The following is a 24,171-nucleotide window of genomic DNA, read 5'->3' on the forward strand; positions in this document are numbered from 1 at the left end:
GGGGGCGTGGGGTGTGTCAATGTTTCAAGCATCTCTTCAAGCTCTTGTAGTGAAGAGATCTATTTTGTCATGACTTTCGCTGAACTAGAAGTGTTTACATAGCTGAGGATGTGGCTCGAGACTTTGTGAAATGAGATTTGATAACCAAATAACCTCATCTGCAGCGTTTATTCAAGATAAATGAGTCTTTTCTAGTACGTAGAATCGTGCTAAGTGGTGCTTTGCTTTCAAATTGTGCGGAGTGATTCACAGGGAGTTTGGGGTGTGATCACGCAGGACATCCTCATGAAAGCGGTCCTGTTTCAGGGGACATCTTGCCCATCTTCTGGGCTCAGGTGCTGGGTCTGTCCATTTTTCTATGTATTCTTTATCTTTCAGAGCAAAATTTAGCAGTTTTGTGGTCTGATTCTGTTGCCTTTGAAGCTCACAGAAGGTTTCTTACAGACTGCAAAATAAGTAGGATTGAGGGTTTTGTAGTAATGAAAAACCCGATATTAAGAAACTGGGTCTTTGCAGAATTTAGGAGTGAAGAAGCTGAGGCTCAGTAACAATATATGGGACAGTTTGCTCCTCTGGCTTTTATTCTTTGATTAATGCCACTGAGCACACTTTAAACTAGGGGCAAAAAAAAGGATTAGTGGGTGTTTTTTTGGAAATGCAGCATTAAGGGTTTTGTCCCCTGTCCAACACACATCATGTGTGCATTACCATGGGCAGTTTCTACTAGCAAAATGTGTTGGGAGGACTTTCTGAGGTGGTTCTGGGTGTTGGCAGAGGCTTGTCCCAGCGGTGGGAGTTTCACTTCTCAAATCTGCAAGCTATTTGCTTGGCACTCTGGAGAGGAGGGAAATGCTGCTCCCCAGAAAGCATGGTCAAGAGCAGAGCTGCCAAGCACACTGAGAAGAGGAAAAAGGATTTAGAAACCTCCTTGTCTTGGCTGGAGAAGGGAGTGTCTGACTTCACTTGCCCCATGCGAGCCTCAGATGTGATACCTGCTCCTCTGCTACACAGATGCAGCGGGCTGGGAGGGGATGTCAGGGTCGTGTGGGTGTTGAGAGTGTGTGTTTGTACACAGGCAGGGTGACTTCTGTTTAATGAACTCTTCCATTGTGGTCTGCGCAGGTGAAACCCGCATGCGGTTCTATGAGCTGCTCGTGAATGGTCTTTACACTCCTCAGACCCTTCCTGTAGGCACTGAACAGGACGTATCACCAACTGTGAATGAAGCTCTTCAGGTATGTTTGCTTGGCTGCTTTTTAAAAATAACTTTCTAGAAAATTCCAGACAAATGCATCATTAACTTTAGCGTTTTAACACTTTTAATTTAGCTTTTTTTTTGTCTTGCTGTAATTTCAGTGGATGTTACTAATTCACGTTTAAATATAACTTGCTCATAATTGCCACAGCAAATGCAGCTCTCTGTGAGTGCAGTGCATGTGGCTAATCTGTATGCCGGTGTCTGCAGAGTGTGGTAAGTGCTTTTTGTCTTTGGGAATGAAAAATACCCATGAACCGGCAGTATGTGCCCTATTAACATTAGAAATTCCTGCAGTTAAGAGGACTGGATCTGATCTGTCCCTGAGATGAGGTTATTCCCTTGAAGTCAGGGGGAATGATTTACACTGGCACATTTGGCCTGGCGTCTGCAGCATGTAATCCTTAGTGCGTATGTTCTTCAGCCTTGCTTAAAGGCTAAGAGATGGAAGGTGTCTGATCTTGAATAGTGGCATCAGTTTTCCAGAATCCTAATTAGTCACTGGAATCAGTTGTTAATAGAAGCAGTAGACAGAATTCCCAAGGGTTTCCAGAGATCTCTTGGTATTTAGGATACATTTCTCTAAATGGCTTTGTACAGTATCCTTTTAACAAAATCATTAAAAGGCTCATTCTTCCTTACCTCCCAGCAAGGTATTTCTAAAGGCAGGAGGGAGGCAAGCAATGAATTGGCTGGAAGTCCCACTCTGAGCAGGGCCTGCCTTTTCAAATCTACTGGTTACACCTCTCATATAAAAACGAACAGGTTTGTTCTTACTCCTTTTCCAGGGTTAACAGCAAAATGCTTAATTGATGGTGGTCCCTGCTGTGATTGTCTTTAAGGTTGTTTCTCTCGATAATGTGAGGTGTATTATTCTCCTGAATTGATTCTTTCCCAATTACCACCAAAATTGTTGCTTTATGGGTAACTTTAAATGTTTTCATCATGTTCTTGTCACTAGAACTTGCCAACAAACTTTGTTTTGCTGTTGTAGTTTAGTAAAATACTCCGGGCATTTGCCTTCCGCCTCATGCAAAGCACCAAAGCCCTGACAGTTCTGTGAGCCACCATCCCTGCCTCCAGGCCATGTCCAAATCCCCCTGGAAACAATCCACAGCACATCTACACCGAAGGTCCAGAGATGGGGCTTTTAGCAGGAAGCCTGTGGCTGGTTCCTGACCCTTTCTGTGGGTTTTAGGACAGTTGAGGAAGAAAATTCCCCAATGTCCATGTGGCCGTGGTCTGTAGGGGGTCACGCCAACAGCAAGTCTGTGCTGTTGAGTGGGTGAGATATGTGTGAGTGTAGCAGGCAGGTGAGAGCTCAGCTTGAGTCTGATAAGGTGGCATGTTATGAGCAGGTTGTTTGAAGGGTGTCTCTACCTGTCTGTGCTTGGCAGAGGCACAGCCAGCCCTTAGCCTCACCAGGGCACTACTCTGGTGTGCTTTTGGGAAGTTGGAGCTCTGTCCTGCCTCTCTTGCCACCAGGAGAGTTCTCACTGAGTTGTTGCTTTGCATTATAGAAAATTGATTCTGGTGCTGATGGTTAGTGTGGCACTGTCGTGACTCAGCAGAGTCTGGGCTGGAGCAGGGCTGCTCCTAGAAACCCCCGAATGTGCCTGTGAAGTGAGTTGCAGAGGAATTACTTGGCTGCTCTGTAGGCTTGTAGGGTTTCAGTTCCAAATGCCATGGTCAGTGGTGCTCTACCTGAGCATTTGTCTTTGGGAAGGGCTTTAAAAAGTGTTCCTGGCAGTTGAGAACTTTCTGTGCCTTTTATACCTGCAGCCTTCTCCCTCATTGTTAGAGGTGTTTGGTGCAGGATGGTGGGTCAACTCCTCAGCCAGACCAACACAAAGCCTTGCTGCTAGGTTTGGTTGCAGGTTGGCAGTTTGCTGATTTGTGTGTTTTGATTTGTTCACAAAACAAAGATAAATGAATAATTTAATATTTCAGAACTTTCTTAATTATCTTTCCTATTTACAATTTAGACAAGCCTTACATAGTTGAGAGAAACTAAAACTCTTAGCTAAGTATTGTGCAAGTCTCCTGTTCACCTGATACTCTTGGGTGCAGCTTATAAGGAATACTGTTATATCTGCTTTCTTCCTCCTCCTCTTATAGACAAGTTCCTCTTTGCTTGCCTTTTTCTTAGATCGAAGGGAACTGTTCATAATGGATGATGGTTTGTGTTTTCAGGGATACTGTAACCTTTTTTTTTTCCTATGGAGATCAGTGCGAAACTCCGGGGTACTCAACTCATCTGAAAACCAAATGGATTAGACAAATATCTTTTTAAAAGTGTGTGTTTAGTTGCTTTTCTCTGGTCTATTTTTACAGTTGACGGATTCCCTGAAGCGCCTGAAAGACAGTAACCTTTCTTCTGCGGGATCATCTGTTACCCCCAACAGCAGCACGCCGTTTTCCCACGACACAGCCTATTCCAGCTGTCGGCAAGACACCCCAAACTCCTACAGCCAGTTTACCCCACAGTCCCAAGGAACACCTCACACCCCACGGTTAGGGACGCCGTTTTCCCAGGATTCCACTTATTCTAGTCGTCAGACGACACCCGTGTACCATTTTGGGCAGGACAGTGGGTACAAACCCAGGAGACACGAAACAAAATTTACAGATGCCTACAACCGTCGACCAGGACATCACTATGTTCATAACTCTGCAGGTGTTTACCGAGGGTCGGAGCATCAGTTTAGTACGTACAAATCCCATCAGCAGGAGCCAGTTCAGTTCTCTCACACTCCTCCCCTGAGCCACTCTAGTTCTTCGAGCTACAAATCTGCCTTTTCTCCTTACCAAGCACCAGCTGTATTTCCCCAATCCGATGAGCAGCAGTTTCCCCAAACTTCCAGGGAAACAGAGTACCGAAGACCTGCACCACCTCCCACTGAGATGGTTGTGGAAAGCAGCACTGCCGCTAACATTGATTTTGTCCCGGTGAAGGAGAAACAGGAGGAGCCTCCACCCTTGCCCGACTCAAACTCTGTTCCTGAACCGAGCACAGCATCCTTCTCTCAGACTCCAGAGAGAAGCGAGACCCCTGGCACCCCCACCATGGAGTCAGAAATGCAGCATAACAGTTTGGACTCAAGGATTGAGATGCTCTTAAAAGAGCAGAGAACAAAATTACCCTTTCTTAACGAGCATGACTCGGATAACGAGATCCGAATGGAAGGTAGCCCTATTTCCTCCTCTTCTTCCCAGCTCTCACCCATCCCAATGAACAGTTCGAACTCTCAGCCTGGCTACAGAGGTCAGACACCTTCCTCGCGCCCTTCCAGCACTGGCTTGGAGGACATTAGCCCAACACCGTTACCCGACTCTGATGACGATGAGCCCATCCCTGGGACGGCTTCTCTGGGTCAGAATTCCCGAGGGACGTCAGAGGCCAGCATGACTCCCATTGATCAGCTGAGCAGAACCTCCAAAGCTGAGACCTCAGAGGCTAAAGAAATGGTGCCTGGTGACCAGACTCCAACTTCAGAAAAAATGGACGAGGTAAGCAAGCTGGAATTGAGTTATGAAGCTCTGCGCATATCCCCAGAGCTGGACAGGGCAGGGATTTGCTCTTTTCTTTTAGTGCCATTAGAGCGTAGGGTTGCTGGTGGCTTTTTCTTTTACTCAAGGCAGCTGGAAATGAGTTAGATGTGACACAAAGTGATGGTCTTAATCAACTTGCCAGTCTCCAGCTTTCCTTGTTTATAATAGCAGCCTGCTGCAATTTATAGCTTCAGGAGAGCTCAAGGACTGCACAAGCCACGGAAGTTTGGCCAGTGCTCACGCCGTGTGAATGTCCCGAGTGTCGACAGACACTTAAGCCAATAGAGGAGTTAAATCGAGCACTTTCTACCATTGCTTTGGTCCCCAAGTGAGAGGGGTGTGTACTGACATTTGCTTAACAGGGCTTTCATGTTACGCCGAAGTATTGAATGTATACTTTGTTTGATAGCTCTCCAGCTATTTATGCCATCTGGTTTGAACGGGAGACAGTTGCTGGGTTTTAATACTCGCTTTGCTCAGTTGAAAGGGGGAGGTAGTTGGCTCGTGGGGGATGTGCTCCACTGAGTCTTCCAATAATAGAGCGGAGCTTGCTGCCTCTGCTGGGGCATTTGTGGCTGAAGGGACAGCGAGAGCTTAACGGTGTGGAATGGTGCCAGCAGACAGAGAAATTACGTTGCGTGGCGTGTCTGTTTGGGAGGTCTGTCGCAACAAATGTGCGTATCGCTGCAGTGGATGTGTCAGTCCTATTCTGCTGTGTCAAGGAATGGTCAAAATACAGATCTTTGCAAATGCCAGACCCTTCTCCTCAGTGTGGTAATAGGCACTCAAGCAAATGAAACTGCTGTCCCTGGTGTGCGAGAACTCTGCAGTAAGGGCTGGTCTTGTGTAAATGTCCTGAGAGGGGTAGATCGGTTTAATTTACTCATGAAAGTTTGCTGGGGTTAAGCTGGCAGAATGGATTTCCCTCCAGTGCAGTTGTGAGGTTTTCACCCCAGAAGTGGCTGCGTTTCGGGAGAGGAGGAGCTGCTTCTTTGCTGTAGGCTTGCAGAGAGCTTAACCGGAGGAAAAGCTCTGCAGCAATAGTGTAGTGCAGGTCTCAGTGCTAAACAGAAAAAATACCGTAACTGTACTGAATATTTTGTTCTTCCTACGTGCCTTTCCGAACCTGCATGTCCTTGCAGTTGCCAGTTCAGCCTTTGAAACAGTTCAGCTGCTTGAGGTCTCATTCATCATCTAGGCTGGCCCAGGCTCCCCTCCTGAGAGGCAGATCCCTGGCCGGTGGGACCTGATGATGTGTTAATTAGGAATGGAGTTTAGATTCCTTGAGCTTGATCTGGCAGTCTTGAGAGGGGTTACTCTTAGTTTGTCTGAAAAAATGAGGAAGGCATCCCTCATCTCCTTGCCATTCCAGGCTTGTATCTGCTCTCCTTACTCTTGAGCAAGAGTGTTGCAGCCAATTCTGAGCATGTTTAGGAAGACGGATGAATACTAGCGTGGTATGTGGGGTCAGGCACTCTCTATAGCGAGATCAGCATTGGGGGACTGGCTGGGGTCTTATATATTTGTGTGTTGTGATATGGGGCAGTGGTGTGCTAATGTTGAAGGCCGTATTAAGTCTTTGTCCCCCCTTAATGAGATGCTGTGTCAGAAGTTCATGTCGATGGTTCTGTGATATGAAATAGTATAAATACCTCGATCTTCTGCAGAAGTCAGGAAGGTGGTAGCAGGGTCGCCATGCAGGTCATTGCTGCCTTATTTGTCTCCTCCCCACCCCCAAAAGTCTGATGTTTGCTGTTGGACCTCTTAATTCAAACCTCCTCGTGGTTGCAAATCACACTGAGCTATTCTGGCATGTTTGAAAAGTTGTCTGTGTCTTTCATTCTCCTTCTGATGCATAGAAAACAATCTGCATGTGTTTGCTTCCTACCCCCGCCCTTCTTCTTCCCCACCCCATTTTTTTGCTTTAGAAAAAGGCTCTCCTGGCTTCCTTCTCTTTTGCTGAAGGAGCAGAGCTGAACGGTGACTTAACATAGGCTGAAATTTGAGCCGCAGCTTTCCAACTGAGTTAGAGAGAGGCATTGAGTCTGTCTGAGGGCTGGAAAGCTGAACTTCGGGCTTCAGCCTATTGTGATACCACTTTTCAACTTCCAGTCCTTCTGAGAATCCTCCAGCAGAACAGAGGGAAAGCAAACCCGAATATTTCTGGTGACTGTGTGGTGTGGGGAGCAGAGCAAAAATGATGTATTCACGTAGGGAGGGCTCATTAAGTATCAGGAGGAAGCAATAAAGGGCAGAGAGTTTGGACTTGTTATTTACTTCAGGGTTGGAGCAGCCCCAGGCCAGCTCTCTTTGGGCAGATGTTCTAGCTGGGAAAATCTCAAGATTCGTAAGGATGCCAGTAAAGTTGCAGGGAAGTTTTTCCTGAGACAGTAGGAGATATTCAAAGACTCATTCCTATTCCCCGTCAAAACAAGCACAGTTTTTGTCAGTGATTGCTAAGATGGTAACATTTGTTCTATAGGTGAAGTGCTGTCAAATTATCAGGCAAATTAACTGCCCCAGAGTTGCCATAAGTAAAGGAGGTACAGCCAAGCCCCAGCAATTGCTCTGATTTATCAAGCAAGACCCCAGAGCTTGATTTCAAGATCTGCTATGATAGTCGTAAGCCAGAGCTTAGAAGGGAGTTTGGGTGTGGGAGAGGAAAGGCTGTGCATCTATCTGCAACACCTAACTCTGATCTCAGAGCAGTGATTATGGTCTGCAGAGAAAGTCTTGCTAGGCTTAGCAAGGGATGAGCACTGAGAGGTGGCACAGAGGGGGATGTGAGCAGTACGAGGTAAGAGGAGAAAAGGGGTCCCTTACAAATGGCACAACCTGCCAGGAAGACAAGGCAGAGAGGGCTTCCTCAAGAATCTAGAAGGTGACAAGGAAAGAAAGCAGCTGAGCTGCTTCTGTATTTTTGGAGAATTTTTGAGTGTAGCAATGTACAAACTTTCCTTCCTATGTTCCTGAGAGATAACAAGGAAAGAACTGTAACTATTTCCTTTTCACAGGATCTTTGCTGTTTCAGAAGTGCAAAGGTTAAGTAAGTACAGTTTGACGTTCTGGCATCCCATCTGAGCCAGGTGTCGTTTTGGCTGGGCTTGTTACAGGAAGAGGCCCTGCCCGTGTGTGCTGGGGAGGGTGACACGATCGTAACACGTCACTTTGTTGTACACTAGTGATGCCTTTCATGTTTCAGCTCGTGTGAACGTACTAGTTGGTGTGCATAGCCAGCGTGTAATAGGAAGAGTGTATGATTGACAGTGGTGTTCTTCCAGATTTGTAAGTACAGAAGTTCTTTTTAATTGAGAGATCAACAGACTCCTGGTAGTTTGGCTAAGCACCTAGTTACTGTGGTGAGAGGGGTGCCTTAAAAATGCCCAAGACAATCATAAAAATAAAGAGCTTTAACCATGAATGAAGTGAAAGTATTTTCCTGCTGCTTGCTGTGAATTTTTGCAAATGGTTTGGGGAGCAAGCTGGAAGTCGCACAGAGCACAGCAGCCTGAGACACCCTGGAAGCCACTGCTGTTGCTGGCACCCCTCGATGTCTCACTCAGCTGTTGTGAATGTTTTAAATGCCGTGCTGGATGCTGAGATGCCTCTTACAGGACAGTGTTGGCATCCCTGTGACAAGTCACAGCGTGTACAGCGAATCCTCTCGCTGTTACCCAGGGAGAATTTCTGAGCTGTGTTTATGCACAGATGAGGTGGATCAGGCTCAACCCTACAGTGAGCTCTGCTGAAGTCCCTGAGGTTACATCTGGGCTGAATTTGCACTTCACATTGAAGTGTCTTGGGGTTTTTGTGTGGTCATGGCCAGAACTGGAAGAAATTTATGCTGAAGTGTCACACTGTCCCTCCAGAGTTTTAGCAGGATGTGATGACATTCTCCTCAAGACACTGCATCGTGTCTTGGCTGCTCCACACTGCTGCATCCCCATCTAGACCGGGCTATGTTTCAGTAGTTGGTAAATGATTCCCCTTTCCTACAGAGCCAAGTTTGACCTTTAGTTGTCACGAGCCCTGGTGCTGTTCAGGCAATGTGAGGGGCTTCGGTTTCTCTGTCAGCAGTACCTGCACTGGTTGTCCCAGGAGCGGTTGATGTTGCTTGGAGCTGTGCTGTGCTCTGCAGGAGTGAGTCAGTCTCTGCCTGCAGAAGGATGCTCTCTCCTCCTGTACCCTGCACCCATCTGCAGGTTGTGCAGGGTAGGAGGCAGCCCTGTGTTCCTGGGACGTTGGCAGCCAGTTAGATGGAGCTTGCTAAAGATGAACCCAAACACACTCTACTACGGGATGTTTCTGGGCTGCGAGTGCAGAAGTGATTTATTCAAGGTAAATGCACATTAACGTTGAGAAGGTAGAGTCTTAAGAGCCAGGAAATTTGATACCTTGGTTTCCACAGTAACTGTGCAAGAGCCCTTATGCCCGTAAGTAGCTGTTATGTATGTATAATATATATGGGTACGCCTGGGATCCGATTTACAGCTGGAGTGGGATTTCATCGTTTCTGGAGGGAGATGGGGGGGGGAGTAGGTGTGGGGAACGGTTGATCTGAACGTATTTTTTTAATTGAAGGAGGGAGAAAAACCTGAGAGCTGTGATTTATGCCCAGTTTCATAAACGCTTTTTCAAATTTTCCTGCCTCCTGAGCTCTTGCGAATGCGATCATGCCTGACAGAACAGGTTCCTAATGGAAACTCAGAAAATAGGTATATGTTATGACCATGAATTTCCAGAAATGCAGCCAGCCAATGCCCAGGCAGCAAAGATTTGGATGACTGCTGTGGTTTTACATGTGGATTACACCAGCCATGCTAAACCTGTGAAATTAAAATGAGAGTGAGCTACTTAAACTGTGGGTTCTGTTCTACCCTCCCTGACCCAGGCACAACAGCAGCAAGGAGCCACAGCGACTTCAGGGGATCTTGTGGAGTTTAAGCTTGTTCTGAAAAGAAAGGCAGTACACAAATCCCTCAAAAGATGGTTTCAATCTGACTCTATGCTGGACTCTTTTGAGACCTCCGAGATCTGTTCAGTCTCTGCTACCTGAGGAGGACACATGCTGGGGCAGGGCTGCAGCCCCACATCTTCTGAGGGATGCTCAGGGCTGAGAGTCAGTTCTTGTCTAACCTGGCCAAGGTGAGGATGTCCTGGCTCCCAAAGTAGTGGAAACGCAGGATATTGTTACCTTACAGTTTTTTTCAGAGCTGATACTGGAAGACCACGAGCAGCGTCTGTCTCCTTGTACGTGGTGATAATGTACCATGTGCAGCCTGCTGCTCCTTTGAAAATTCATACAAAGTAGAGAAGTCTCTTTGTGTTTGCTAAGTTGTGTTTGACTTCTGACTTTTTGTGTTTGTCTCCAGTTTGATTCTTGGAGTACTTGCAAAACTGGTGGTTAGCAATGCAGAGGGCTTGACTGGCCAGTACAGGAAGCAGCGAGAGGTAACAAGCCCAGTGCCAGTTTTTACAGTCATTTATTCAGAGCAGAATTGCATGGGATTCATCTGGTGTTTCCGGTGAGGCACCCCTTCATACGTGTATGCTCATGGAGGGGAAAAAAATAAATGGAGAAATAGTTGGCTGATACGGTTTGGGTGTTTTGGATACCTAACCTCTTCAGTAGAATGAGAGAACTCGTCTCTTCTTGGTAACAGAGCTAGAAATGGTGAAAAGCTCTGGAGTGTAACTGAAAAATAGAAAGCAGGCTGTGGTTGGGAGGCTGAGTGGTTCTTTTACTCTCTTGTACCAGGCCAAGACTTTGAGGCTTTTGCAGTTTGCATACCTAATCAAAATGACATTGCCACCCCCTTTGTAAATCACTGTTGCTGATTATACTCCTGCCACAGCTCAGTTTGTTCTCTGTTTTGCCACCAGTGACTTTCTGTAATTTTCAGTTCCTAGACTGGGTATGTAGAACTGAGTTGCTTCTTAATAGGTAGAGCCCTGCTTAATTTTGTGTTTGTGTAAACTCTGCCGCTCTGGAAGCTTAGATCCAAATTGCAGTGTTTCACCGCAGCCTATAGATTATGGCAGAGTACTTTTGCATGTCTGAGCTCTGCAGACTGTTGACAGGTAGAGAGCCCTTGGCCCCTTCCTCTTGCTGCTTACAGAGTTCTTCCTCTCTCCCAACACACGGATCCTAGCAGTGACAATACTGAATGTCCGGATGTCATAAACGCGGGCTGTGAAGCCTCACACTGGAGTGACACGTTTTCCTTGTGGTTCCAACCCATTATCATTCTAGTTGCATTTTGAATCTTGATGGTTGTGAAAAGTGACCGAAGGAATGCAGACAGGTTACTGGATGGCAGTGTGTGTTGCAACGTGCAGTGACACTGAGAAAATGTGCCAGTGTGTTAGGTAATCAGTAGAAATATTGAGAAAATAATTGCTGTTAACATATTGTGCTGGCAGCCGCCAGAACAGCACTAATTTCTGGGTCTGGTTTTGAAGAAGATGGAGCAGCCGCTGTGTTCTATATGTGTCTGTCTGACACAGAGCGGTGAACAGACGAGCGCTTATTCAAATTTCTGCTGGCTGTTGCCTTTCCCGGAGTCCCCTAAATAGATACAGTTCATCAGAAGAAAATTTTTTCCGTATGCATCAATTTTGAGTCCCATGACTTTGCCTCCTCCCTTCTATTAATTTTAATTTTCAGTTTGGGGTACTTGTTTGTGCCTAGTGAAGATGGGGCAAAACTCAAAACGAAACCCAAGAGTTCGTTAACTCTGCACATCACATATGTGCCTACGAGGGCTCCTTTGCTCCAGACTCTTGCTGCTATCTCAGGGTTTATCATGAAAGTGCAGTGCTTGCTTTTGGAAATGCCCATTCATCATGAGAAAAAAGGTTGCTCAATTTTTTCAGCTCTAAAACCAAAGTATTTAAAAATAAAAAGGAAAGAAAATGGTATAAACCCCCTGTATGTATTTTAAAATGTTTTTCATTTGTTTAGTGCTAAAATAAAGCTAGTGGCTGCTTTCACAAGTTCCCAGCAGTGCAGACAGGCCTGATGAGGTCAAGGTGCTTGTAAAACACCAAGACAGCAAGTTGGGGTTTCTCACTCGTCTCCAGGTTGGAGTAGGTTCACTCCTCCAGGCACTGCAAAAGTGTTGCTTCAGGAGCAGTCTGAGTAAAGGAAGTTGTTCGCGGCTTGGGCTTCGGCAATCGCTCTTTGCATAGAGGGCACTGCGAGCGCTGCGCAGGCACGGCGCAGGGAGGAAGCGAAACTGCTGCTTGAACTCGAAGCTGGCGGCAGTTCTTATGGTTTGGAGGTTTGGTTGCAAAAGGGGTCAGACAGCTGTAGCGGAACTTCCAGTTTTCACTTGTCGGGACTTGGGTGTTTGGCTTAGGCGCTTCTTAGTGGCATTTGGATCTGCTGGCTGCTCCGAACACATGTTCTGGGGAGCTGGTAAATGTACTGAGTGCAATTTATCACACCCCTTTGAGCAGCTTACCTGCGTTTTGCCCAGTATCTCTCCCTCTCTGTATCAGGCAGAGTGATTGCTGGCAAAAAGGCTCCGAGAATGGTGAGGAGGGGAGGAAGAGGAGAAGCACAGAGGTGTTGCCAGGATCCAGTCCTTCCCATCTTTCCTCCTTGCCTGCACCTTCAAGCACTGAAGGTGGGATGTCCTCAGACTTAGCACTGGCCAAACTCCTGGAGTCAATGAGTGCAATAACACGGAGCCTTAGGAAGAAGAGGGCTGAGGAAGGTGCAGGGTGGGCAATGTTGAAGGAAGCACTGGGTTTTCTTTTTCCTGGGCTTGAAACAGCTCTTTGCTGGCCTGACAAGGAATCTTGTGTCTGCTGCTTTTGTGGATGGTTTGCAGTGAGAGCTGCTTTCTTATATCCAGATTTTTCCCCAAAGAGCTGTGTTTCACAGTGAGCAGTATAGTTTTGAGCTTATTATGTCTAAGTGGTGTGTCCTTCTCCTGCTGTGCAGGATTAGCATGCGTTGTACATGTCAGGGAGATGTTCCCTCTGGAGCCTGGGGAGGGATTGCTGAAGTGGGTGGCTTCTTTCCAGGTTTCGTTTCTCCCAAAGCAGCTTGTTATTTCTGGTGTCTTGCATGTCCCAGGCAAAATAAATATATTTCAGGCAACAGCAGTGTTATTTGGTGGAAGCAGGAGCTGGTTTAATGCTGGCACACAGCTCTGGAGAGAGTTCTCAACCCTTGTTGCTAAGCAGTTGCCAAATGTGGCATTTTGGTCAGCAGATGTGGACGAGAGTTTCCAGTGCAGATAACTGAAATACTGTCTTTGAAGGATGCAGATAAATGTGAGCAACTGTTATCATGGTGCTACAACCATTTTGCTATTGTCCAGGAAAAAAATTGGAAAATATGAAAAAAAAACAACCACCCCAAGGTGCCTATGCTGGTCCCCTGAGTCCGTGAGCAGCACACGGAGTGCCTAAGTCCAGAGCCGTGTTCAGCTGGTTTTGTGCCTTTCTCACAAGTGTTCCACATTGCTCTTTAAATGAGTAACCAGCCTTTTCAAGAGTTCATATGTAACTTCAAACTAATGAACCAATCTAATGGGAAAGCTGCTTTAAAAGATAAAAATAAGAGCTGTGTGGTTGAGAGTGGTTGAGGTGTGTCTGCTCACATTGGGCCGTAGAGATGCTGCACTGCCATGTGCTTCTGTGGGGCTTTGCACTCATCTTGATCATTTTAGTATAGCTCTTTAAGCGTTTATTAAGGAAGTGAGTAAAATAAGTGTTACAAGCATGGGGAGGTCTGAAAGAGCCTGAGGGCTGTGGTGGTCAGTCTGAGGAGCAGAATGTGCCTGGCACTGTCTGCTGCCGAGTGGCTCTACCAGTGTGCACGCAGCCCTTCTGCTTGAGCAGTCATCTGTGGTAGAGTTTGATGATGGCTTTGCTGCAAGAGAGAACAGAAAGAGACTTTGGACTAAGTCATGAGTAAGCGAGGAAAAGGCACGTCTTTACCTTTCCTTGGTTGTCTGTGGTGTAGGGGGTTATTTTCTCTAGGTTACTGCAAGAGCTTCAATGGAAGGTCAGAGCTGTTTGTGCTGTGCAAAAACCCCGTAGCAGCAGGGCTGTATGCGGTGCTCCACAGGGGTTCCTCTGCTACTCCTGACCAGCAGATTAGAACGTGATCTTGTTCAGCAGTTGCTGGTGGACCCATCTTCCACAGACCTCTAATCCATTTTTAAACCCATCTGCACTTCTGAGTCTTGGCGGTATCCTGTGGCAATGAGGTACACAGCTGAATTTCCCTCTAGGTGAAAAGTGTTTCCACATGTTTATTTTAAACCTCCTGTTTGCTGATTAGAGGACAGGTGGGGAAATCAGCATTCTTCACCTCTTGTCTCTCTTCTGAATATTTTATACCTGCCCAAATGGCAGGGGGAATGTGGCCCAGCTGTGGGGTATTTCCACTCTGGTAATTTAGAACAGTTACAGTTGCAGTTACACAGTTTATTTTGCATTAGTGGGGATAGTTTGATATCAAAAGTTTGGTATCTTCTAGAAAGAAGGCCATGAGAAATGTCATGTCCCACACAGAGATTATTTTTGTTAAGGGATCAGTCAACAGCTGGCAGCCACAGGGTTATGTTTCCATCACCCGAGAGGAGTGGTATGGGGAAAAAGTTGCCTTTCCCTCACTGAGCGGGATTTGGAGAGGGACAACTTGAAGGTACTTCTGGCTGGATATTGCTTTAGGCTTTGTCTTGGAATGAGGAAGATTTTTAGTGTTTTAATGAACATGTTATGTACCTCAGCTGATGAGCTTGATTCTCTACTCTGACTGCACTTAGTTAAATCAGGGTACAGCAAGAGAAGGAAAATCTAAGCAGGAAATAAAGCAGAGAAAAATTCAAGATGTCTCCAGAGAGGAGATCCGTAAGAGAAGAGAAATGTTACCAAAGGGGAACTGTTTCTTGCTGGTCTCACCCTTACTTTTGAGGAAGAACATCTCTACTCAGCCCCTTTAGCTGCTTAAATAGGCTCCTCAGAATGAAGTTTCTCTGGGTTTTATTGCATCTACAGCACTTTGCTGGGAAGGACTTGTTAGCTTGTGCTGTAATGCTCAGAAAATGAGTGGAGCCTGCTAAGCTCATTAGGGTGCCAGTCATCATTTGTGGTCGCTGCTGCAAAGGGCTCACAGTCTGGCCACAGCCACTGAGAGAGAAGTTTCTGTCTCATGAGCCTCTCGTTCCCTGTGGTCGTTCTCTACTGTGATGTCCTGACAGGTCTGAGCGCTTGCCCCACCTGCAGTGGGGGCTTTACCCAAAGGGGTTAAATGCTTTTTGTCGGACAGTCGAGTCAGGTGGACTGGCTGAACTGGACTTGGCAGCAGTTTTGCTGGGAATTTGAGAAACTCAGCAGATGTCCTATTGTCCTGTCTTGGAACGATGGCAGTGGCCGTCTCCAGAACAGAAGGCTGCAAGCTTTCTTATTTGAAACCATACTGTGTTGCCACCGTGACCGCAGTTAAGATGATAACAAGATCCTAAAGACCTTATTAACAGTACGTTCCCTCTTTCATGCTTTTTTATTTCTTCTCAAATAATTGGTTCTGGGATAGAAGAGAGCTCCTGGGAGGAAATTAGTGCTAAGTCTGGTGACCTCCCAGGCCAGCAGTGAAGGGTTCATGACATCTCAGCAAAAGCATTCAGGGAAAGGAAAGGCTCACATAAAAATCAGGACTTTAACTCTTGGAATTAACTTTTGGAGAGTAAAAGCCATACTTGTTTGGAAAGGGCTGCTCTGGGCTACCTCCATCAGCTGTGGACTACGGGCTCCTGAGTTTTTTACCGGTGCCAAAACCAGTTGGGCCTCATTGCTTCCCAGCTGCATGAGCAGATCAGGACAGCGTCCTAGAAATTCAGGGCAGGAATAGCTCAAGCCTTTGCAAAGGGACAGGCAGGCCAGGCTCACCATTTGGGATGCCTCTCGAGAAGGAAGACAAGTGTCTGAACTGCTGCCTCGGGGATACCCTCATGGCACCTGGGTCTGAGGGCAGACGGCAGCGAGCAGAAGAGCATTGAAAGATGATATCCATGAATGATCTGACAAAAAGTCGTCTTTTTTTGCTTTTGCCCGTTGTCCTTCAAGGCCTCGATTCCTTTGTTTCTGCTCTCCTTTCTGAGGAGACTCTACGTTGCGCAGGTTGCTTTGCAGACATCCAGGTCTTGTAAATGAAACTGCTGTTGCTGTGAATGCTGGAAATGCAGAGAGCACTCAACAGAGCACTGAAATTGCTGCTGTAAGAGTAACAGCCACGTGATTTCAGATACTCGAGGGTATAGTAGTAGTATGTAAAAGGGAAAGAATATCAAATTGGCCTAGTTCTGCTGATTAGAACCTGTTTAAATACAGCATGTGTACAACCTATTCTTCAGTAGGCTGCTATCGGCTGGGGAGCTAGACTGTTTTCCAAGCTTATCCACTTTCTTGTCGCCCTGTTGGTAGCAAGATCTGAATTCGTGGCTTCATTTGACATAAGGCTTTGGGTGTAAGGTAAGCTCAGGGAACAGTATGTGAGCTCCTGCCTGGCCCTGAACGGGAAGGTATCTGCGTACTCTGCACATTCAATTATTGCACTTCTGGTTTTTTTATTTATAGGTGGACTCTGATCTAGTGTTGCCAGTTTCCTTCTTTATCTTTGATTATAAAGAACTTTCTGCTCTGTAGAAATGTGGGTGCGTTTCTGCATGCACAAGTGTGAAGAACAAAATAGAGCATTTTAGAACCATTTGGGAAATGAGTTCTCTATACTGTGTGATTTCTTCTGAATTCCTTGCATCTTCATGGAGGCAAATGCTGCCTCGAGCTCTGCATCTTCTCAGTGTGGACAGACCTCAGAATAAAATCTATTGGTAATAGCTGAGACGGCAGAAAATGACAGAGAAGCCCATTGCGTACTTACCACTGCCTTTCTCTTTCTCAGAGAGGCTGTTTAATTCCTCTGTTGGATTTGGCTGGTTTGTTCCCAGCATCACTGAACCTGATGTCTGAAAAGGGCTTTACCTGGGTAAAGCCAGTCTGGCTGTATGAAAGTCTTTGGGAGAAGCAGAGAACATTCCCTGACTAATTTATCTGTAGGGGGTATTTTCTTGCCACTCTACCATCCTTTTATGCATGACTTAGCTTCCCAGCCGACTAAAGCCTTTGAAGTTAGATTGCAAATAGCTCTTCAGCTATCCCTTCCCCCCTTCGAAAATAAGGAAGCCAGAATAACCATTGCTGTGGAAAGAGTCTGCCTTGTTACATGGCTCCCCAATGTTAACACCTCTCTCTCTTTTCCTCCTTCCTTTCCCCTATCTTCTCCTCCCGCCCATAAAGAAACCTTTTTTTCCCCCTTAATGAGATCTGCTTAAGACTTGAGGGAAAAGGCCATGGTTCCATGAGATGGTAAATCCAATTTTAGGCTGTTTCATATGTGATGAAAAACACTGTGGCTGCATGACGCAGCCCCTGAATTGGCACACTTTCACCCTGCCAGTTCGGATTTGCTCACATAATGCAGAAGGGGCGACTGTCCAGGCAAGCTTTGCATCGGGGCACGCACGGGCTGCCCAGGCATCCCTCATCTCGGGCTGGGGGCCAGTGACTCCCCGTCTCGTACTGTCACTGTATTTTGTCATCATCCCAATTGTATGTTCACATTTGTCTTGGCTCCAATCTGTGCAGTCAGGGAGTCTGGAAGTTTCCAGTCTCAGCACTGATGAGTGTGGACCCAAAGGATGTTCTGTTAGCCTGTGCTCTTCCTGCAGCTCTCCCTGCAGACAGCAGAGTCTCTCGTGCATGCTGGAAGCCCAGGGGCAATGTCTGGTTTCTCCAAGTAACCTTCTTTGGTAACCTTGCCAACAGGAGTGGCATAACCACATCATATGCCCTGAAGTTTGCAGCCCAGAGCCTTCTTTTCCTTTCCCTCTCAGAAGGTAGAAAGATCTGAATTAAACCACCCCTTCTGTGGAGGGTGCTGACAAACTGACTGACCTCCCCTTGGCACCTTATTGCCCTATTTGCCAATTCATCTCTCCAGGCTTTTGGATGAGGCAAATCTGGCAGTTGCTTTCCCACTGGCTTAATTTGTGGCTCTGAGGATTAGCTGTCCAAGTAAGCTCTTGCAGTGGGCTCTTGAAAGTTGTGATGAAAACTGAAGCATGGTGCTTTCTTGCCAAGAGAATGGATTTTTCTGAAAGAACTGAATGCTGGTTGAGTCTTCTCCCCTTGGGGTCGCATTCTCAAGTCGTGTCTCTGGATCAGTGAAGATCTGGTTACCTCAGACCACTGATGACACTGCATTTGCTTCCCACCTCTGTTCCGTTTGCTTTGTGTAGAGTTGTCTGTCCTTCCATGGATCACTTGCTAAACAAAAGCAGTTTTTAGCCTTGTGGAGATGTGCGGAGGCTGCCTAAGTGGGTGTTTCTTACTCCAGGATCCATCTCAACTTTTGGAAAGAGGAATCCATGCATGGTTTTGTACAGGCTGGAGCTTCTGTGTACAGTCTAGTCAAAAGAGCCTGAACCCCTCCTGTTCAATTGTTGCATTGATTTTCTCCTATTTTTCAGGGTTGTTTTTGTGGATCAATTCATGCCCTCTGTCACATCAGGAGCTTTGCTTTTGGAAATACTGATTTAAGCTACTGCTCTCTTCCTTTCCTTGGAGACAGTGATGTTACTCCACTGTTCTGCGAGTAGAGGGAGAGGATAATCCCCTCTGGAGTCTGAAACAGTGCCTTGAAGTGTTGAGACCCATCTCAGATGCCTGATGCATATGAGGGCCTGCAGGAAACTGGCAGTGCAGATTTGCATGAGCCTGGGATACTGTCTTTGGCACTTCTGCCCATCGTACAGGAGGTTTGAGCTCGTTTTGTCATCTTAGTTCACTAGATTTCCTAATGACGGCATGGACCATTGGGCAGCCTTCCAGCTCTCCCGCTGTCCTTAAAACACAAGTCAATTTACTTACATTTCTAGTGTCAGGAAACACTGGAAGTGTGTGAGAAGACCTTTTCTCTCCGTAGGCATTAGCTCTCTGTGCCTCCCTGTCCCGAGAGCCCTTCCTGCCATGCACTGAAAGCTGAGGTGAGCTCCTTCCTCCCACCCTTCCAAATCCCAGCTTGTGGCAGCTCCCCATGCGCAGGGTGGTCTAATTAGGGACCAGCACCTGAGGCAGCACGTTGTGAGACACAAACAAGCACTGTGGTGGCATTTCCTCACCCCTGTCCCCCTGTTTGGGGACCAAGAGGGACTTTTGGGGGACTCTCCATCTATCCTTCTGTGGTTTGAGGTATCGACTCAAAGTTCCCTCTTGGCATTAGAAAAAGAGAAAGTGGCATAAGTTAGGCTGGTGTTTGCAGTGCTGTTTGTTTACAATGAGCACTTGAATATTATTGTCACTTGTTTTACTCGTTCCACAGCCCTGTAGGTGTGAGGAGGTTTGGTCCAAAGAAGCGCTACAAAACACCAGCTGAGCCAAGACAGTGCATGTATCGGGTAGGATATTGTCATCTCATAGAGCCTGAATTCTCTTTTTCAAGCAGTGAGCCATAATTTAGCAATCAATAATAAAGAATCCAAAACACCCAAGTAACGTGTCTCCTTCTGCGACAAATCCCTGCTCCAGTGCAGCCTTTACGTGGTGAATCCATTGCCCTGATCTATCTGCATTCCGCTCTGCCTTGTTTGCAGCCTTTGCCTGTGAGTTAAATTTGCAAAGTGCCCTATAAAAATACAGCTATACAATAATCTTTCAGTCTTCTGCTCTTGAGATAGAAATACATGTTGCTGGAGGTGTTTATGAGCATTATCTGTAATATGTTAATCTTTCCATTTCCCTGTTCCCAAGCCGGGCACTTTGTTGCAGTGCACATACGCCTGAAAGTTGTCTTTGTGCCATGATTGCAATCGTGCTCTGACAGCAGCGGGAGGACGGGTGCTCTCTTAGTTGCCCAAAGGAGGTGGAAAGATGTGACTAACTAAGCCAGGGCGTCCGGGGAGGAGGCAGTAAACAAACTTCAGCGCAGATCCAGGCTGCGGTGGTGTGTGCTGGCTGACGCAAGCCACCGCGGGCACGGGTGATGGCACAGTTATCTCCACAGCATTGAAAGCTCACCCGGGAAGGTGCCGGCAGCAGTTTGCTCTGGGTTTTTTTGCTGCTGTAGCTAAATTGCTGGCAAACCACCTTGAGTAGCTCTGCCCTCCTGTACTCCGCTTCTGCAACACCAGCAAAGTACCACCCTTGTGAGTGTTCTTTCAGAGGGAGAGTTATAATTATAGTGAGCAAAGTAAAAATGTTTGTATGTATTGTAAACACAGGACCGAGTCTGCCCTGTTCACGCCTGGCACCATGAGGTGTGAATGCTTAGCACGGTCTTTCTGCCATGTCATCGTGCCTGAGCGCTGCACTCCCAGCAAGCAAAGAGGGCAGTTTGGAGGCACGGCTCCTCCTCACGTGCTTTGCCAAGAACGTGTGGAACCTGCAAGCTCTTCCCTAGCTAAAAGCAGATTAAAAATGAACAAAGCAATGCTCTCTGAAGCTCTGGCTGTGCTCTGGTATGTAGTTTTTGGACAGCAAGAGGTATTTTCACTGCTAGCAAAGTGAATGGTGGGATTCTCTGGGCCAAACTTGAATGGGTTTCTATTTTTTTCAAGGAGTTTTTAATTAAATTTGTGTCTTTGAGGAAGAATTGCAGGTGGTTGGTTTGCATCCTCAGGCTTCCTTTTTGTCCTGAACAATGTAAGAAACACGGTAGGTTTGAAATGGTTTGTTCTGTTTAATGTGAGAACTCGGGCTGTTTTCACCCTGGGATCACGGCGTGTTGCACTAGAGCATTTCCCCTACCAAATGCAGAGCGTGGGCAGTGAGGAGCACGGCGTGGGGAGCAGCTGGAGCGGGGGAATAGGAAGTCAGAGGGACCTAGAGTCTATTCTCGACTGTGTCAGCAACTTGCTGTGCGACCCTGTTTGGTCGGCTGTCCTCTCCCCCTCACTTGTGAAGGCTTTTCTTTCCCCACCTTTTTTTGTAAGGATGAAGGATGAGACTTGCTCACTTGTGAGTTTTTTTTAGACCCTTGGATGGATTTAATCCCAAAGCAAAGGATGACAGTTTGACCAGGTTACGAAAACGTTTTGTCCAAGAGCCACTTCTGATTTTAGTTCTAGCTTTGTTGAAAAGCTTCTTAACGTTTAAAATGGCAAAGATTTACAGTATATAAATACAAAGTTTTTGAAGTTTTAGGGCTTTGAGATAACTTTTTTTTGTTCTGTTTAGTTTCTGTGAGAGGAAGTTGTAGCAGGCTTGAAGGTTGCTACTTCTTGCAAGCCTGGGATGCTTCACTTCATTAAAGCTAATGACCTTTCATCATGCTGAATGCCATTGATCCCGCATTTCATTATGCTGATGCACCAGCGCTCAGCCAGGCTGTGTCACAGTAGTTGCTACGTTCAGTGATACAAGTTCCCTACCTCAAATACGACTGACTTGGTACCCAGCAGAATATTTAAGTGACATTAGTTGTAAGCTGACAGTATTCAAAGAACATTCTGAAATTCTGAGTAAATTCTTTGTCAGATGGCCTTTGTAAAAGGAAATGAAGGCATGGGGCGTTCCTCTGCCTGTAGGAAAGGTACCGAATGGCCCGTATGATGGAGCTCCCAACCGCTGCCGCAGTCAGTGCTCCTCTGGGCCGGGCAGAGAACAGCCTCTTCACATCTGGAAACTGCCACTTCTGCATGCAGATGTTAGCATGTAGTTTCTTTTTTTTCTGCAGGTATGGACATTTGCTCGCTAAATGCTGGGTATTGCTCCCAGGTAAGCAATACCCTGCATTCAGTGGCTCTCTACCCTGACACTATTCAGGCTGATCCAGGACTGAGATCTCAGGATGTTCACTTAATGCAAAAGGCTCTGCCTGTGCTAAAACACACTGGAGAGGTGGCAGCATTTTGGGTGAACAATGTGTGAGGCATCGTTCTTAACCAGTTACACTTACGTGAATCTCTCCCAACAAATTTGCATCATTAAAACACCTTTGGAAAAGTGTGTCATGCTTATAATTAAATACCTGTTTTGCTAACTCTTAATTTAATTAATGCAAAGTAAAGATGGCAGCACAAATTAATTTAGCTGGAAATGGCTTTTCTCTCTGGGCTGCAGGGAGGTTTCCTGGAGGCGTTGTACCATATGCCCTCAGAAACGGGTGGGTGATCTCCAGGAGTGATTGACACCGTTTTTTTTGACAGTGATGGCCATGCAGTGTGAATGCCATGGATCAGCTCACTTTATTCCTCATGAGCAAAGAGGGAGGCCAGCTGGAAGGTGGATTCTTTGGGAGGACAGTGTCAGCTCTACCCTGGGAGGTATTTGGTAGCAGCCACAGTAAATGCAGGTTCAGACAGGTGAAGGAAAAGAAATTCACATAATAGAAGATCTTTCTATGTCTCCCTGTGGTTTTTCCCTCTGTACCTTGATCTCTTTCACTCAGTGGGTGCCCATGTTTTCCCCCCTTAGATTTGACTTTCCTGTAACTGCTCATCCGCTTTAAATATTAATGCCTTGTAACTTTCTTTAAAGACTTCCTTGTAGATGATCTTTTGGTTTGACCTCTTTCCTAACCTTGTGTATTCTTTTTTTTTTTTCCCCTGCCTTTTTGATCTGTTTCTCTCTGCTGCTTAATCTCTTTCTCTTTCCATCTTGCTTGGGATAAAACTGGAGCACAGACTGTGTTCAGTGTGCAAGTGCAGGTGAGTTGTCAGCCCAACATTGTAGGAAGCAGAAAATCTGTGATTGCTTCCTGCAGACCCATCTGAGCACCAGAAGAATTAAAAAATATATTTCAGTCTTCCAAAAATGCTGGTTACTTTAGCTGTTCTCATTTCAGCTGAAGTAAAAATAAACGCTTGTATGAATGAAGAAAGCTACTGTCACTCCAACATGGAGTCCAGCTAGTCCTGCCACCTCTGCAATTTCAGTTGCCTGCTTCTGTTTGATATTGTCTTCAGGAGAGAAAGCCAACCTCATTTATCAGGCAGGATTTATTGGTGCAGAGACTGAGTAAAGGGCTGGTGCAGATGGGAGTGGGCTGTAGGTGATAGGCAGGAGCACATGGGTCTCCTACAGGAGGACTGGGCTGGTGGTGCTCCAGGAAGGGAGGATGTGTTGGCTCAGGCAAGCTCTTCGGTACTGGTACTGTGCGCTCACCAGAGTTTGATCTTAAGCGGTGACTCAGACTGGTGGCACTGGGAGGGTGCAGGATCCTGCAGAAGGGACTGGAGCTCGAGGACAGGTTGTGGCTTGGAGCTTCCTGTGGTGCTGCCTGGTGCTGGTGCTCCACTGAGGCTACACAGGGTGACTTTACTCTGTATCCCATCAGATGAGATGAATGCAAATATGACGCTGATTTTGTCTGTAGCCTGCACATTCCTGACTTCCTCTCCAGTGCTGACCTTTAGCATCATCCAGTGTTTGCAGTGGGAGCCAGTGCTTCTTAACAGTGACTTTTGTGTTCACTCACTGAAAAACGGAGTCTGTTCTGCAGGAAAACTTGTTTACACCTGCCACAGTTGTCATCTTTGCTCTTCCTTTGCCCCTTTCACTAGAGCTGCTGTAGCTGAAACTGCAGAATGTCCTTTTGTTCCCCAGCATCCTCAGCATGTGGCATGACTGCAGTAGAGCAGCTGGGGAGAGGATGCAGGGCGTGAGACCCACTGAGAAATGTTAGCCAGATGTGGACGGCTCAAGGAGGAGTTGGTACAATTCCGCTTTGGAAAGACTCAAGTGCATTGAGCTATTACTTGTACTTCTCCTTTTTCAGCTGTTTATTTTAGGGTTTACGAAACAGCCCTCGGAGAACCTCCCTGGATGTACATACGCACTAAAACACCTTGGCAACTACAGGAGAGTCTCCTCTCTGTTCCCGTTAGGAGGGACTCGATAGCACTCGCTGCAGGGTTTGCCAGGCTCGTGCTGTCAGCCCTTCAGTGGGGTTGAATAGCAGTTTCCTTCTTGAGCTGAGAGGTCAGGCATTTTCAGACGACTAAAACTCTGATTGGCTTTTTGGGGGTGACCCATGCAATGCCTGAGGAGGGTTCACACAGCAGCAGAGGAATGCAGGGAAGCCAGGGCGAGGGGAGGTGCTGGGACAGGAGGGTTTGCAGAGCTGCTGTTGCAAGCGTTGTGCTCAGCCTGCTCTCTGGTGGTAGCTGCTGTAGCAGAGATGACCTTTGATAAAATGTGAAGCATTTGGATAGTTAGGGTTGCTCAGCTTCATACAGTTCATAGCAGAGTCGTAAACGCATCCGCTTGTGCTTTTGTCCCCTTATCCCTGTGCAAAACTCTCAGGTTAAAACTCAAATCATGGCAGCTTCAGGATGAGAACTGCC

At 46.6% G+C, this 24,171-nt stretch overlaps 1 protein-coding gene across 1 annotated transcript in view; it reads left to right on the plus strand.

Moving 5' to 3' along the window:
* SETD1B (SET domain containing 1B) overlaps positions 1-24,171 on the plus strand; it is a gene marked incomplete at its 5' end in the record, with an annotated part of 47,362 nt that overhangs the window by 3,633 nt on the left and 19,558 nt on the right. The window contains 2 exons of the mRNA XM_010143714.1: positions 1,123-1,235; positions 3,590-4,765. Coding sequence (XP_010142016.1) covers positions 1,123-1,235; positions 3,590-4,765 — 1,289 coding nt within the window. The remainder of the gene's footprint in view (positions 1-1,122; positions 1,236-3,589; positions 4,766-24,171) is intronic.

The sequence above is a fragment of the Buceros rhinoceros genome, unplaced genomic scaffold (genome assembly GCF_000710305.1).
Source record: "Buceros rhinoceros silvestris isolate BGI_N320 unplaced genomic scaffold, ASM71030v1 scaffold16219, whole genome shotgun sequence".
Lineage (NCBI taxonomy): Eukaryota > Metazoa > Chordata > Aves > Bucerotiformes > Bucerotidae > Buceros > Buceros rhinoceros.